Genomic DNA, 16,366 nt, shown 5'->3' on the forward strand with positions numbered 1-16,366 from the left:
TCCATGTTGTCACAAATGGGGAGATCTCATTCTTTTTGTGGCTGAGGGTAATATATTCCATTATGTATGAGTGTGTGTGTGTGTGTGTGTGTGTGTGTGTGTGTGTACACTAAATCTCTTTATCCATTTGTCCATGGGTCTACTAACTTTGGGCTTCATTTGTTCTTCTTTATCTCCTTCGTCCTTTGGGATCACCGCCCTCTGAAAGACGATCACAAACAATACCACTTCAGAGGGTTGTTACACCAAGTAAAGGATATTGTCGTATGAAAAACAGAAGACAAAACCGTGCCACAGTGACGTCACTTGCTCAAGGTCACAAAGCTGGGAGTGGTGGTCAAACTTTGAAATTCAGAACGCGTCCTGAGCTACGGCAACATATGTAGGAAAGCCCAATAGGGCCAGAAAGGAAAAGAAACAAACTCTCCTTGGCAGAGTTTCGAGAAAAGGGATGGGGTGTTCAGAGAAGGGATATCTGAGCTGTGACTTGAAATACGAGGAAGGTTTGACATACCAGGAGGAGAAAAATGAGAAGGACATTGCAGGGGGACGGTGAAAGTGTGGGGCAAGCTGGAGGCAGAACAGAGGATGTGACCAGGGCGGCTGGGGTGAGCCCTCTGTGCGCTGCGTTCGTGCATTTTGACTTGGTGCCATAGGGAGGGGGGAGCCGCTGAAGCACCTCACGTCCGTGGAGAGATACATGTTTGTATTCCAGAAAGCTAAAGCAAGAAAGGGGAACCACAGCATGTCAAGAAGAGCCCTCAGAGAAGGCTCGGCATGACTTTCTGTGGTACTCAATGGTACAAATATGAAAATCTTGTGGGAAGATGGTAGAGCTGCCCACTAGCGTTTACCAGATCTGCAGGGCGGCGGAGAGTGGGGAGGGCGAACATGTAGAGGCCCGTGTTCTCCTCTTCCCAGATAAATCAAGCAAACTGATATCTAAGTAGAGTCCGGAGGAGGCCAATGCCTGCCAGCTTTTCTCTTCCGTAGCCAAGTGAGTACACTTAAGGCAGATCACTTTTCCCTTTGGTTTTCCTGATCCCCAACCCCTGTAACTAAGATCCTGCCTCCTGGAAGCTGAACCACAAAACTGCATCACCGGGAACCCCACCCCCACCCCTCACCCCTACCCATGACCGTCAGTGGGGGAGGGCAGAGTTAGGTAAAACCAATGACTTCAGGACCGGCTTTGAGCCCTAGCTCGGCGGCTTACTAGCTCTTTGGATAATTCTACTTGTTTTGATGAGCTTTAGCTAACTTTTCCATAAAATGGGAATAATCTACCTCATAGAGCTGTTATGAATTAATAAGGTATATAACTTGTCTGGTACATAGTAGACATTCAGTAACCAGTAGATATTCACTAATTAAATTCGTGTTTATTAATTCAAAACCTCTGACTTCATTGGCAACTTTACAAATAAGGTTCTGAGGCTCCGGAGAAATATCTTGACAACCCACAGAAGCCCTGGATATCTCCTATTTAAATAGTTAATGTTGCCTGGATCCCTGAGTGACTCATGTTCTTTGATAACCATTTCACTGAAGGGAATGAAACAGCCTGTATTGGTGCTAAAAGGAAAGTCATGGAATTTCGATGACAGGGTCTGACAAAGCCTGCAAAAGCAGATGAGATGGAAAGGCGGAAGAGCTCCTTTCTTCGTCCAGGTGGAGAAAAAATAATGCCATTTAATTGGAGATGGTGTCGCACACATCGGCAAAAGGACAACAGAAAACAAGGGTTAGGATTAATAAATGGGGAAATGAGTTTAACTAGGTCATTAGTGCTAAAAAAAAAAAAAAAAAAAAAGGTGAGAACTTATTACTCATAGCCCAGCCTCATTACGCAGTTGTCAGCACCATCTTTTGTCAGGTGTTTGAAGAAGTTTTTCTTTAACGTTTGCTTCCCTTTGATGAATTAAGAGGGAGAAGGGTTTGGGGCAGCCCTCTGTTGTATTCCTAGCTTGCCAGGACTGCTAAGAGACAGAGTATCTTGTCCCATTGTTCCCCAGTATATACTTTCTCACGCAGCCTTTGTGAAAGCTTGGGAAGGAACAGTCCTGGGCCACGAATCGTACAAACAGGATGAGTTGCGGCTGACTTCGTCATAGGGATGTTTACTCAACCATTGGTGCATCTCACTAAAGGCCGGACTCTTTCCATCTCTTTGTTTATTTATTTAGTCTAGTAACTTTTGTTATTCCTTCCACTGGGGAGGGAAAAAATTGTTTTAAAATCCCAATTATAAAGTTATAATCTCTATACTTGATGGTCAACACAAGAAATATGGTGCTAGAAATAAATGAATGCTGGTTAGTAATCAGCACGATTGCCCTATGTGTGTTTTTTGCCCTCGTTCTCCCTTTGATTTTTTTAAAATTTGCCTTTACTCGTTAAAATGTTAAAAGTCTCTTCTAAAGAGTAGAAACCACAGTAATAACATAATATCTAAAAACAAGATGCAGTACAATGGTATTAATAAGATTAATGGTAGCTTACAATTAAGGAGGGCCAAGAGTTATGTTTTAAGCTTTGGGGTCACTATTTATCCCTTTTACCCCAACACACACACACACACACACACACACACAGAGTCGTTCACTTGCAAACTGCATACTTAGAAGAAAATTTCCCAGGTGAGCAACTGAGCCTTGGAGATCCAAGAGTTGCCTCAGACCAGAAAGCCAGAAAGCAGTGGATCCAGGAGTGTGGCTTTTCAGTGGCTTCTCTATTGCAGTTCACAGGGAACCATGGAAGCACCAGGGAAGCTGCATTGGTGGAAGGACCTTGTCTTATTCATCTTTGTACCCAGCCCCTAGCACAGAACAGAATGGAACAAGGGGGCGACGTAACTAGCACTGTATTTTAAGAAGATAAATCTGGCAAGGATGAGTGGGATGAGCAGAAAAAGCTGGTGACATGGAGAGCAGTTTAGATGTTCTTGCAATAATAAAGAACATTAGCAAGACTAGGAGCGAGGGAGGAGCACTGAGAATAGACACGAAGCAGGACATGTGGAAGATGTAGCAAGCGTGAGGCCACGTGGCTTGATGACCATGTGTAGGCCATGAGGAGTACCAGGTCTTTGGATAAATATCCATTCATATGGCAAATATTTCTTGAGTATCAGCTTTGTTCTAGATGCTGGGGATAAAACAGTGATTCAGGCAAACGAGGATTTTGCTCTAGTGGACCTTATATTCTCATTGGAGGATGTATTGGTCCCCGTTCTCCAGGGAATCCCATCACATCCCACTGTATGATCCATCACTTGTGTATGTACATATAGGAGAGAGCGTTTTCGAGGCATTGCTTTTTTTACAAAAAGATTTTATTTATTCATGAGAGACACAGAGAGAGAGAGAGAAGCAGAGAGACAGGCAGAGGGAGAAGCAGGCTCCATGCAGGGAGCCCGACGTGGGACTCGAACCCAGGTCTCCAGGATCAGGCCCTGGGCCGAAGGTGGTGCTAAACCACTGAGCCACCCGGGCTGCCCGTGGCATTGCTTTTTCAAGAAATTACCTACGTGATTGTAGGGCTGACAAGTCGGGAATCTATAGGGCAGGCTTACAGGCTGGGAACTCGAGTAGAATCCGATGCTGCTGACAGGACACAGAATTTCTGCTTCCCCAGGAAACCTCAGTTTTGTTCTCATGGCCTTTAACTGATTAAGTAAGTCCCACCTAGATTATTTAGGATAATCTCCTTTATTGAAAGTCAGCTGATTGTCCTTGGTAACCAGCTCTCTGACATTGCCCTACATTAGTGTTTGATTGACTGGGCACGACAGCCTCGCCAAGTTGACCCACGAAACCTACCATCACGGAGACATCAGAATGAACAGGACACAAAGAGGAATGACTTGGGGGGTTCGAATCGTTACCAGCTTTTGTGGGCCCCGGGAAGACTTCTCTGCCTCTTCAGCTTACAGATGAGGTGTCTGAGGCTTGAGGATATTAAGAGCCTTGCTGAAGCTCAAACAGCTACTGACTGGCCGTCCCGCCATTCCGACTCCAGCACATATGCAGGAAACACGGTCGAGGCCGCCTCCCCAGAACAGCCAGAGGATCACAGTGTTTGACTCTCTTCCCCAAAGGCCTGCCAGGTGGTGAGCAAGTTCAGATTCAGAACTTGTTTCCTGGGGGCTCCTGGGTGGCTCAGTTGGTTAAGTGCCTACCTTTAGCTCAGGTCATGATCCCAGGGTCCTGGGATCGAGTCCCGCATCAGCCTCCCTGCTCAGTGGGGAGCCTGCTTCTCCCTATCCCTCTGCTGCTCCTCCCCCCACTCATGCTCGTTCTCTCAAATAAATATATAGATAAAATTAAAAAAAAATAAAAGAAAAAAAAGAACTTGTTTCCTGAGTGCAGAGCCTGAACATAGGGAGGTCCATACTGGTTTTGGGGGGACGGGGTGGCTTCATCTTGCGCTAGTCCCTCCCTCATTCCTGCCAGAGCCCAGCTCAGGGCTCTTGTGCCAACCAGTCGGTCATTCTTCCCGGAATACTCGTCTCCCCTCCCCTTCATGTGGGTAACGTCTGTGTAGCCCTTGAGCGTTGCTTTGGCACATCATCAGGAGAGTCTTCCCTGAGTACCCAGACTAGATAAATCTCCCAGTTATAAGCCTCCCTAAACTGTGTTCTTCTAATGTGACACGCAGCACTGTTGTCGCTAAGTAGTTTATTTATATTATTTTATTAACTTCTGTTCCTCCTGTCACACTCCCTGGGGGAAGGAGGCAAAGGCAAATCGCTACCATGCTGATTCCCAGCGCTGAGCGTAATTCTTGGCATTTATTACTTGATTGGACAAATGCATGGATAAAGGAACCAATGCATGTGATATGTGTCATCCAAGGAATAAATCTGTAGGCATTCCAGACAATCATCTGGAAACATGATGACTCATGCAGGTGGCTTCTCTCCTGTCCCAATCCCCGGTCTAATCCTGTGCGGTGTACAGCCAACCCCATCCTTGGCACGTGGGGTTCTTCTCAATGTCCATTTAAAGGGTGGCTCTCCCTGCGCTCTTCCCTAAGTTAGGGGTCCCTCTTAAGCATTGGAGCCTAAAGCCCTTGAACCCAGAGAAAACAGAACTGTTAGAACAGAAGAGGATGAAGGTGCGAGAGAGAGTGGACATATTCCAGGAGTAGTGCACCGCCAGGGACAGGCAGGCGTGGCCGGACGTCCTGCGAAGCCCTCCTACTAGGACAGGCCATGCTCCCTCCTCTCACCCCAGGCAGCAAGTTCTGCCTGCTTCTGCCTGTGGTCTGGAGTCCCACGAGTGAGAAGACGAGCTTCGGACTCGAGCAGCCCCTGGTGACCTCTTGGGCTCCTGAGAGCCAAGTTGAGGGAGAGGCCGGCTGGAGGCCGCCCAGCCCCTGAGCACCTGCCCTCCGCCCGGGCTCCCGGGAGCAGCGCGTGGGGTCGGCAGTGGGGCAGGGCAGCCGTGCAGGCAGCTCGGGTTGTTCACTGCGCCTTCCGGTTCGACAGCCGGCAGCCAGGACAACGTAAAATGGCATCTGTGTGGTTAAATGCTTCCAGGAGCTCTCCTGCCCTTCGGTGTGGGAGCCCAAATATTCATGGAAACGAGCCTTTGTTTTGCAGTCGTCTTCTGACTGTGGAAAAAGAAACTTAGGATTTATTTACAAGTAGCCTCTCTCGAGTTATCCCGAAAGGCCTGTGAAGTCCTCCCCCCGCCACCACCACCCCCACTGACATTCTTTCCACTAAGCATTCTTCCTAGCGAGAAAGACAAAAAAAATCTGTGTCTTCATTCTCTCCATTTTCTGAAACTTGGAAGACTCAGTTGTGAATCATATAGGACAGTCGTGGGATCCAGAGAAATTTTGAGTCTATCAGCACAGGGTGTACGAGGAATCTCACGGGCCCAGGAGTGAGGAGACGGAGGTGTGAGTCTTGGCTCTGCCTCCTGCAGTCGAGTGACCTTGGACAAGTCTCTGGGCTGTGGTGGACTAGGTAGTGTCTGCAGTTACCGCCGCTCTAAGATGTATGGTTCTCATTGCAGGCATCTTTTCCACAAATCCTGTGTTGACCCCTGGCTTCTAGACCATCGTACCTGTCCCATGTGCAAGATGAACATTCTTAAAGCCCTAGGGATCCCGGTAAGCACAGCACAGCCTACAGCCTCGTAATGTGTGTCTTTCTGCATCACCCCCAAAGCAGGGAGAAAACCTCACACCTGGATTTTCTCTAACCCCTCGTCTGCACGGCAGGGGCGTCCTCTGACGAGGCCCCAAGAGAATGCACATGTCTGGAAACATTTCTCCTCTCGCTTTTTCTCAGTTCGAGAACGTCACGACCCTCTCACCACATCTGTGTCTGTGAATCGAGATGCTGCTTATGCAGCTCGTAGGCTTCTCACCTGGGCCCCAGGGTGTGAGTGCAGGCAGGACACAGCAGAGGCTGGACGGCCCAGTTGCATTTTGCTCGCCTCCCGTGTCATTACTCAGTGCCTGCAAGGAGAGCCGCACACCTCGCCTCCTGTGCTGCCCCACACCTAGCTTTCCTTGCAGAGGAACTCTTCTGGACAAGGGAACCTGGCCCAGAGCCCGTGCTCAACCTCAGGTCTCTGCAGAGAGAACAGGGAACCAGAGCCACTTAATTCCAGTGCTACCATCCCACCGGTGCACTCAGAGGTTTAGAAAATGTAGTCACTCCCCCAGTGCAAAGAGAATCCCACCAGCTGGCAGCTTGCTGCTCCAGGGAAGGCTCTTCCCCAGACTGTGTTAAAGCGAAGCCCACAAACTGGTGGTTGGTGAGACCCCAGCTGATGTGGTGAGGGCAGGAAGCAAGCCAGGCCACCAAATCCGAGGGCTGCACACAGGGATGAGAAGAACATAGGCACTTTCTGGAAGCAACTAGACAGCCAGGATCCAGAGAGCAGCCTCCCCCGTCCCCTCCACTCTGCTACACCCCCTGCTGTCACTTCTCACTGCTAATGGCAGAGAGTGAAGAGAATGTTAATGGTCCCGAGATATCACTAAAGAAGAAAGGACCAGGTATCAGGGGTTTCCTTCAATGCCGAGGGGCTAATTATCCTCCCACCATCAGGGTGGCCCCGTCGGAGAGGGCAAACCTGAAGCATTGTGAGGTCCTGCCGTGGCTGAATTTTCTACCCGGTACCAGCTGCCTCCCTGCCGGCCGGATGCTGTTTTTCGTGGTTGATACACCGAACGCAAATCAACTTGTGTGACGCTAGCTTGGAGCTGGATTTTTTTTTTTTTTTTATATATATATTTTTTATTTTTATTTATTTATGATAGTCACACACACACAGAGAGAGAGAGAGAGAGAGAGAGGCAGAGACACAGGCAGAGGGAGAAGCAGGCTCCATGCACCGGGAGCCCGACGTGGGATTCGATCCCGGGTCTCCAGGATCGCGCCCTGGGCCAAAGGCAGGCGCCAAACCGCTGCGCCACCCAGGGATCCCTTGGAGCTGGATTTTGAAAGGCAATGCATTAAATTTTCAGACCAGGGTTGTGAATGCATAATGCATTCAAGGTGAAAATCAATTACAGTGAACATGAAATATTAGTAAGAACCCAACATCTCTACCAGATACGAGGAGCTTAGGAAATGGAGCTCAGGGTTTGGACGTTTCACATTTCTAGCTGCAGCTGGCTCACACAGGGGAGGGGGCAAATGTGTGTACGTGTGTGCTTGCATATGTGCATGTTGTCTTTAGTCGCCAAAATCTTTAGAACCCTTACAATTAAAGGCAGACAGCCGCTTTATTTGACCCAGCATTATTTTCAAAGCTCCTAAATGTCGATCCCAGTGCCTCCCCGTCAGGACAATGAAACCAAACCACCCCTGGTAGTTAAGTTCTGTACTAACTAGTATTTGACCTCAGACTTCTCCAGAGAAGGTATGACTTCTCCAGAAGCTACTTGAGAATGAGCTGAGGATATGAATATTGTTTTAAAAATAGAATTATCGGGTGGCCTTCGGGCTTATTTCCAAAATTAATAACGTTTTTACGTTGTAGCAGTTGGACATTTTGTTCACGGCTCCATGCCCACCAAGTATGGAGGATAGGGTTTTACTTAGCACACTGACTTCCAGAAAAATAAACACTGGGAGCATCTTTTGGATTTTACCAAGGATTCATAAAGGCCAGCCGAACAGGAACAGGAACAGGAACATGACACACATCTGAGCTCGACCCAGAGAACAGAACATGCTCCAGGAAGAAGAGGGCATGTGTGCTACTTCCCGGGAAGCACCAACGCATATGGCTGCCCTCATGCCTCCCCAGGGCCTTTCTGGTTTTGTCCTAGAGGATGATACTGACGTCCGGACCTGGGAGGAATCTGGGATGTTGTTCCACTCCATACGTTGCCATTGGGTGCAAGTATACGTGCCTAAACTATACCAAAAAGATGACGTGTCGTTGCACTCCTGTAACTTCCCATGTCACTGAACAAGCTCACAGCCTTCTCAATTAGCAAATACTTCCCATAGCTGGCTGAAACCCTTTTTATGCAGCTTAAAGAGATTGTTTTATCATTTTTCTAAGTTCCTTGTACTCCATTCTCAAGGAAAATTGAAAGGAGCTTGTCCATCTCTACCAAGTGATGCCTGTTGGTTCTTACCTCTGTAGCCCTTGCATATGCTAAGTGCCCAGTAAATGCCTGTGGCATTGCCGCCCTCCAGACTCAGTCACAGAATCATATTTATGAAATTCAGTCTGGTCTTCCTTTGAACAGTGTCCGCTCACCAAGGATTCAGTTGTAATCTTGGCCAACTCAGTTGTCCAGATACAGGTGGTAAAGGTGTTTCGGCTTGTTTTGCGGTTTTGTTTCTGTTGCCTCTGAGTATCCTTGTGTACACCCGTCCTGGAGGGCGAATACACGTCAGTGGAGAGCTGAAAGCTGGGGACATTTTCGTGATTGGATTTCCCTCAGATGAGCTAGTAGTGAATGAAAGCCCAGCTGGCAGATCAGGAAATTCCTATTGCAGTGGGTATCTTTTTTTTATTATTATTATATTTTGCCAAGAGAAATAAACTATTGGGACCACCTGAGTGGTGCAGGGAGTCTAGCATCCTTCTCTTGATTTCAGCTCAGGTCATGATCTCAGGGTCATGAGCTCGAGCCCCACATCGGGAGTTCTGCTTGGGATTCTCCATCTCCCTCTGCTCCTCCCCCTGCTCTCTCTCACTCTCTCACTCTCTCTAAAATAAATAAATAAACCTTTAAAAAGAGAGAGAGAACGAAATAAAATACTACATTGTAAAGAGGGCAGGGACGCTTTCTTCATCCCTTTATCTACACAACGGTGCCTCCTGTCTTCCCAGTCAGGTCTAGGCGTGTCTTTGTAGAATGATGGGACCCAGGTCTTAGTACTCACTCCTACAAGGTGCCGTGCCAACCAGGCCATTCATATCCCAGCAAACACCTTCTCCTATCGCTGCTGCCCTGATATGAATAGGATGAGAGATGTTGAATAGAAAATCCCATGTAGCTGGAGTATTCCCAAGTTCCTGACTCTTTAGGGGTTGGCTTATTTGAGGAGTAGCCCCATGCTCACCTGAGCTCGAATACCTTTTCCATATTCACTTGCAGATGGCATTTGACATCCTCTGCCAAACATCATGACCGTCATTTCTCTTAGACGTATATAAATTGGATTTCTTTTCAAAATATTCTTCTATTTGATGAACCACTTGGCGTGGATGTGAACTGTGAGTTTCTCTAAGTTGCGGTCTACTCAATACCGTACTCATGCGTGCCACCAGGCGCGGTCTCACTGAGCTAATTAGCTCTTTCTCTTTTCCCCTTCTGTTAAAGATATGATACTAGTTCCCACTAGTCCCCAAAATAAAAGGAAACACTCCGCATCAAAATTAATGACTTTAAAAAAAAAAGAAAAGAAAAGAGATAAAGCGAAGGAACGATATCAACAAGCAAAGTCAACATTTTGAAAAATATGTCAGTTGTTATCACATCTATGATTGCGTTCAGACGCTTACGGATGAAAGACCAAGCAGCCCAGTATGCTCGTCGTGAAATCTTCGCTGACACCCCACACACAGTTGCTTTGCTTATGTTTTTATATAACGTAGGGGAAGGAAAAAACATGTTTTCCCTTCTACCCTCCTAGTTCTCCAGCTGGGGCCCCGTAAATGAGGCTGGTTAAAGATTAACAAGAGAAAAACAACCAGACATTTATTAACATGTGCATTGCACATGCACATGGGAGCACTTGGGGATGAGTAGCTCCAAGGGGGGGTCAGAACTTGGACATTTAGAGCATCTTCACAGAAGGACAAATTTTTAAAGAAGCGAAAAGACAAAGGTAAAGGACCTGGAGTTTCTAGGGCAGCAAATTGTGGGAAAGCACGCAGCTGAGGCAAACTAATGGCAGATAAGGGCGTGTCAGGAAGGTGTGTTTTTACAGATCCATTTTGGGCGTCAACTCCCAGACTCCGGTGATGAGAATGTTCTTCTCTTCCTGGTACAAGGAAGGGGGCCACCGCTACAAATTTATGTCCTACTTTCAGGCAGATGGGAGGAGGCCAGAGAACATTTCTTTATCTGCTTCTTTTCAACTGTGTTTAGCTCAAAATAATCCTCATGCCAATGGCACCTTTTGGGGTGGCATATTCTGCTACCATTGAATAGCATACCTTACCTTCGCACAAAACTAGACAGGTTATTTTATTTTATTTATTTTATTTTATTTTATTTTATTTATTTTATTTTATTTTATTTTATTTTTATTTTATTTTATTTTATTTTATTTTATTTTATTTTATTTTATTATTTTAACTTGACAGTTTTTAAAGCACTGTCTCAAATCCTCCCGTAATTGATCTAGGGCAGATACTGACATTCTCAGCTTTTCATAGTAGTAAACTGAGACTCAAAATGTTCAAATTGACATCTACCGAGCACCTAATAATTGTCAGACACCATATGCGGGCATGAAACTCAAGATCAACGTAATGTAGTGGCTTCACTTTAAAAAGCTCATGTCTCACTTATATATGGAATCTAAAAAACTGAACTCCTAGAAACAGAGAACATCCTGGTAGTTGCCAGAGGCCGAGGGTCGGGGTAGGGGTGAAATGGGCGAAGGTGGTCAAATTGTAAGATAAATAAATCCTGGGGACGTAAAGCGCAGCGTGGTAACAATCTTGTGTTGTATATTTGAAAGTTGCTAAGAGAGTCGATCTTAAAAGTTCTCATCACATGAACAAACTTGTAGCTATTTGGGGTAATGGGTAGTGACTGAACCTATGTGTTAATCATTTTCCAGTATATATATATATATATACATATATATATATATATACTGGAAGTTGAGATATAGATATATATAGATATATATCCATATATATCTATATCTCAAATCATTCTGTTGTCTAAACTACTACAATATTACATGTCAGTTATATCTGAATAAAGCTGGGGGGGAGGTGGAGAAAGCTTGTGGAGTAGTAGTGTGAGACCAGCACAGCTACAAATAAACCATAACAGAGAGAGAAAAATGCCTATAAAGTGTCACATTATCAAAGATGCTACCTGGGAGGGGACGCTACTTAGCAAAGGTGACGTTTGGCCTGGGAATTGAGGGATGATTAGGAATTCATCAAAGCTAGTTTGAGACCTGGGGATGGTTGGTGCTGAGCAGAGGAACAACATAAGCTGCAGCCCTGGGATAGGGAATATATGCTCTGTGTTTCCAAAGGCTGGGGTAAGGGTTTAGAGACCCTGTTTTGCCCCACCAAGGAGCTTATAACTCGTTCCTTAAGAGAAATGAAGCATCATACCTGTGTGGTGGTGGTGGTGGTGGTGGTGTTTTAAAGAGGGCTCTGATGGGAAAGTAGAGAATAGGATATCCCAGGGAAGAAACTTTAAGGAAATGGGGAGGCTGCGAATGGGGAGAGATAATTTGGAACATACCTGCTCATGTCCAGCGTCACAATCTCTAAGTTTAGTAAATATGGTGGGTTGGTCATCCAGTGAACTGACTTTTGATAACTTGGGTTTCAATGAATTGGCTCACTTCCAATAGAGATGAAGAAGGTGAAATGGAAAGAGAATACAGAAAAAGAAGGAATGAGCTGAATTTGAGACTTTTATGAGATTGATGGAGATCTCCAACTGACTATTGGAAACACAGGCGTGGAGCTTAGGAGACTGGTTTAAGAGTGGAAAATTAGGACAAGAGTCCCCCACTTTGGATTTCTTGCTTTGTGCTCCCAGGGAGTCCATGAGTTGTGGATGCTCCCTTTGGGTGAGCTTTGAACACAGAATAGTCATGTAGTGATGTTAATTCAATCAGTGCCAATCCAGAATTTTCCTCACCTAATCCTGCCTGTCCTGATCTGCATCTATTGGGAGTGCAAAACCACAGAATTACCATCCCGCGAGGCAACATTGATGTTTAAATGAAGCAAAAAAAAAAAAAAAAAATTTAATTCATAGTTATTCTTAGTATTTCTCAAGACCATATCTCTGCAACACTATCTTTTTAAAATAATCTTTGAGTTTAGAAGAGTCATAACAACTGAAAATCATTTTTAAACCTGTTTGAGAGGGGCCCCTGGGTGGCTCAGTCAGTTGAGCGTCTGCCTTCGGCTCAGGTCATGACCCCAGGGTCCTGGGATCGAGCCCTGCGTCAGGCTCCTTGCTTCTCCCTCTCACTCCTTCTCTCTATCTCTCTCTCCTGTCAAATAAAAATAACATCTTTTTTAAAAAAGCAAAAAACAAGTAAAAGCTGTTTGAGATATATTCAATATAATTTCGCGGAACTAAGACCAAAGAGAACAACTTGCAAAGAATAAGATTTTGCCCAAAGTTAGATTAATCTCACAAAACGGGTCAACACAGGCGGCCTTGCAAGGCGAAGAGTTCCCCATTTTTCTATTACTCAGTGAGGCTGTCAGAGATCTGAGGATGAGGCCCCGGAGGGAGGGGAAATCTCGTAATGAGTGGATAATTAGACGAGATGGTATCCACCCGAGTTTTATACTCCAAAATTTTAATTTAGAGGATTTGACAAACGTATGATCAATTTGCATGTTAAGCGAATAGGTTATTTTTTTTTTACAGCTAGTTTTTGGCTTACGTTTAACCGCTGCTACGACAAAAATGCCCTCACCCTGTGCTTTTGTGTGTATCTCTAGTGAACAGTTCACCGTGAGTTCGATTCCGGGTCCCCTCCCTGCTCTCATGTCATTGGAGCATTTGCAAACGGCGCATGGGTTTGGGGGTGATGACCAGCTGCCGGCTACTTCCTATATGAGGAGCAAACTGCATTCAGGGCGGGGCTATCATTTTAAGTAAATACTGTGCCCCCCCCCACGCCACTGCCAAGTATTATATTAATACGTGAATATTGCTGCTTCTGGAATTAGAACGTCATATCTAGATCTAAACGGACCCCTTGGAAAGGGCAATTTGGGAAGATGTTTTCACGTTAATTGCAGAAACTATGATGGAATGTATTTTTTTAACTGATCCGGGAGGAAGCAGTAAAGAGCTTTGGTTTCCCACCGAGACAAAATGTTTCGGCTGCAAACCCTTCCTCTCGAACTGGGCGACCAACGCTCAGGACCGATGCTTTTCCGTTCCCATCAGCCCAATGCCGACTGCATGGACGACCTGCCCACCGACTTCGAGGGGTCCCTGGGAGGCCCGCCCACCAACCAGATCACGGGCGCCAGCGACACGACCGTAAACGAAAGTTCAGTCACTCTGGACCCCGCCGTGCGGACCGTGGGAGCCTTGCAGGTGGTGCCGGACGCGGAGCCCGCCCCGCAGGACGGAGAGGTCGCCTTTACCACCAACGGTAAGTGCTCGGCCCGGACGCGCCGGGGCGCACAGGGTGGTTGGCACACGGGGGTTAGACACAGACGCTGGTCTTCAAGAAGTTAAGTGAGTATATACCTTGGCCAGCCGAGCAGTCATACTGCCCGGCCCTGAGCAGCCCATGCCAGGGGCGCCCGGGCCCAGCCTGCCTCCCGCCCAGGGCCTGACCCCAGGCCCGGGATCGAGTCCCGCATCAGCTCCCCGCAGGGAGCCTGCTTCTCCCTCGGCCTGCGCCTCTGCCTCTCTCTCTGGGTCTCTCATGGATAAATACATAAATACTTAAAAAAAAAAAAAAAAAAAAAAAAGCAGCAGCCCAGTGCTTTCCAAAGGCAGCAGGCTGGACAGCAGATTGGGGTGCGTCCTGCCTCCCTGCCTTGCACAGGTGGCCTTCCCCATGGTACCTGAGTGGGTAGGGCAGCGGCTTGGGTCTCTGCGAGTGGAGGGCAAGAAGGAACTGCAAGGGACCCTTAGTGGGATTGGGGTAGGCACAGCCCTGCTCCCTCCACGTGAGAGACAGAGTTTGCTCTGGGCTGAACAGACTGGCCCGGGCTGCGTGCAGGGGGTGCCCTCCCCGTTGCTGCAGGGCTCCGACGTAAATGGCATTTCTGTAGATGGGCATTTTTACGGTGCCACCTAAACCCCCCTACACGGCAGGAGGCATCTTACACCGCCTTTTGGAGTCCTTCCCCATCCTCTACGTGTGCTCTGACTCTGGTTCTATTTGATGGTAGTCATAAAATTTTTCTTGATATTTTATGTATTTATTTGAGAAGAGAGAGAGAGGGGCCACTAAAGACAGAGCAAGCATGAGTCGGGGTGCAGAAGGAGGGAGAGAAGCAGGATGCCCGCCGAGCCGGGAGCCTGATGCGGGGCTCGATCCCAGGACCCTGGGATCATGACCTGAGCCAAAGGCAGACCCTTAACCAATGCTTGAGCCACCCAGGCGCCCCCCCCCCCCCGCCATGTAGTTATAAAAATATTAAATAACTGTGTTAGCACCGAGATTGAAGCTAAAACCTAAAGTATCGGCTCTTATTCTCATACAATAGAGAGAAAAGCTTCCCGAGAAAGAAAAGCAGCATGCAAATTAACCTCGGTTTAAGGTTTAAGGGTGGGTGGATATTGAAATTAAAAAAAAAAAAAGATGTATTATTTCTCTTGATAGAAGTAACCTATTCACTCTAGAAAATTCGGAAATAGAGAAAAGCAGGGGAAAGCCTTTGGGATATTTCCTTTTCAGTCGGTCTCTTTTTTACATATTTGTGATATTTGTAGAATTTGTAAAAATCATTCGGGCAGAAATGTAAAGATAGGCTTTTTTTTTGCGGGTGAAGAAATTAATAGGTCTTACGGCTGAAAGATTGGAACATGAAGCAAAGAATAAAAAAAGAATGCAAACATCACTCAGTACCCCACCTAGAAATAATCGCTCTTGACATTTGGGTGTTTCCTGATACTCTTTTACGGCAGAGCTGAGACAGTCCCATAAGGGTTGCTGCTGAGCATCGTAACTGGAGCGTCCACGGGGCCTCAGCAGAAAGTAACTTCAAGAGGAACTTGGTGGCAAATATCTGCCCCTGCCTGGCGTCTTAGTGTTGGGTGGATGAGAATTTTAATTTTGGAAGCTTGACTTGTTAGAGGCCTAACGCCCTCGATATTGAAAGAGTGACCTTTACCCATTAGCGGTCCTTTTTTTTTTTTTAATAATAAATTTATTTTTTATTGGTGTTCAATGTGCCAACATACAGAATAACACCCAGTGCTCATCCCGTCAAATGCCCCCCTCAGTGCCCATCACCCAGTCACCCCCACCCCCCGCCCTCCTCCCCTTCCACCACCCCTAGTTCGTTTCCCAGAGTTATTAGTCTTTACGTTCTGTCTCCCTTTCTGATATTTCCTACCCATTTCTTCTCCCTTCCCTTATATTCCCTTTCACTATTATTTATATTCCCCAAATGAATGAGACCATATAATGTTTAGTCCTTAAAGATGAATTCGATCCCTTTGTCTTGAAGACCTCGTTGGGCGCTAATATGGTAAGTCACGTATGTAATTCACATTTTCTGTGGTCAGGGTAAAAAACATGGGTTAAGCTCATTTTAACGCCATATTTTATTTAACCCAATACGCTCAACATATTTTGCATTCTTTCTCTTCTGTTAACTCCTCAAAATGTGGGGTGTGTTTTACATTTCCGGCACCTCTCCGTTGGAGCAAGCTGCATTTCAAGTGCTTTAGAGCCACATGTGGCTAGTGGCTACCATACCAAAGAGCATAGTTCTAGAATCCTCGTCATTTTCAGGATAGGAGGACCTTAAAAGTAATTTAATCTTTACCGTGATAAGCTTCTAATTTTTAGCATGAGACAGTCGTGGCCCGGAAGGGTAAGTGGCTGATGCCGATCAAACAAGAAGTTCCCTGTCCAGAGTACGAGATGGTCCTGCAGTTTTTCCATTTATCGACATCTTTGCGTAGCCTCAGACATTTCACTGTCTGTTGTCTTAACTGAAGTATATGGAAAGGC

At 46.4% G+C, this 16,366-nt stretch overlaps 1 protein-coding gene across 3 annotated transcripts in view; it reads left to right on the forward strand.

Annotated features, from left to right (window-relative positions):
* RNF150 (ring finger protein 150) overlaps nucleotides 1-16,366 on the forward strand; it is a 245,485-nt gene that overhangs the window by 183,830 nt on the left and 45,289 nt on the right. For all 3 annotated transcript variants that reach the window (XM_072755193.1, XM_072755194.1, XM_026018483.2), the window contains exons 5-6: nucleotides 6,027-6,123; nucleotides 13,612-13,822. In XM_072755193.1, the coding sequence (XP_072611294.1) occupies nucleotides 6,027-6,123; nucleotides 13,612-13,822 (308 nt within the window). The remainder of the gene's footprint in view (nucleotides 1-6,026; nucleotides 6,124-13,611; nucleotides 13,823-16,366) is intronic.

Source organism: Vulpes vulpes, chromosome 4 (assembly GCF_048418805.1).
Source record: "Vulpes vulpes isolate BD-2025 chromosome 4, VulVul3, whole genome shotgun sequence".
NCBI classification, from domain to species: domain Eukaryota; kingdom Metazoa; phylum Chordata; class Mammalia; order Carnivora; family Canidae; genus Vulpes; species Vulpes vulpes.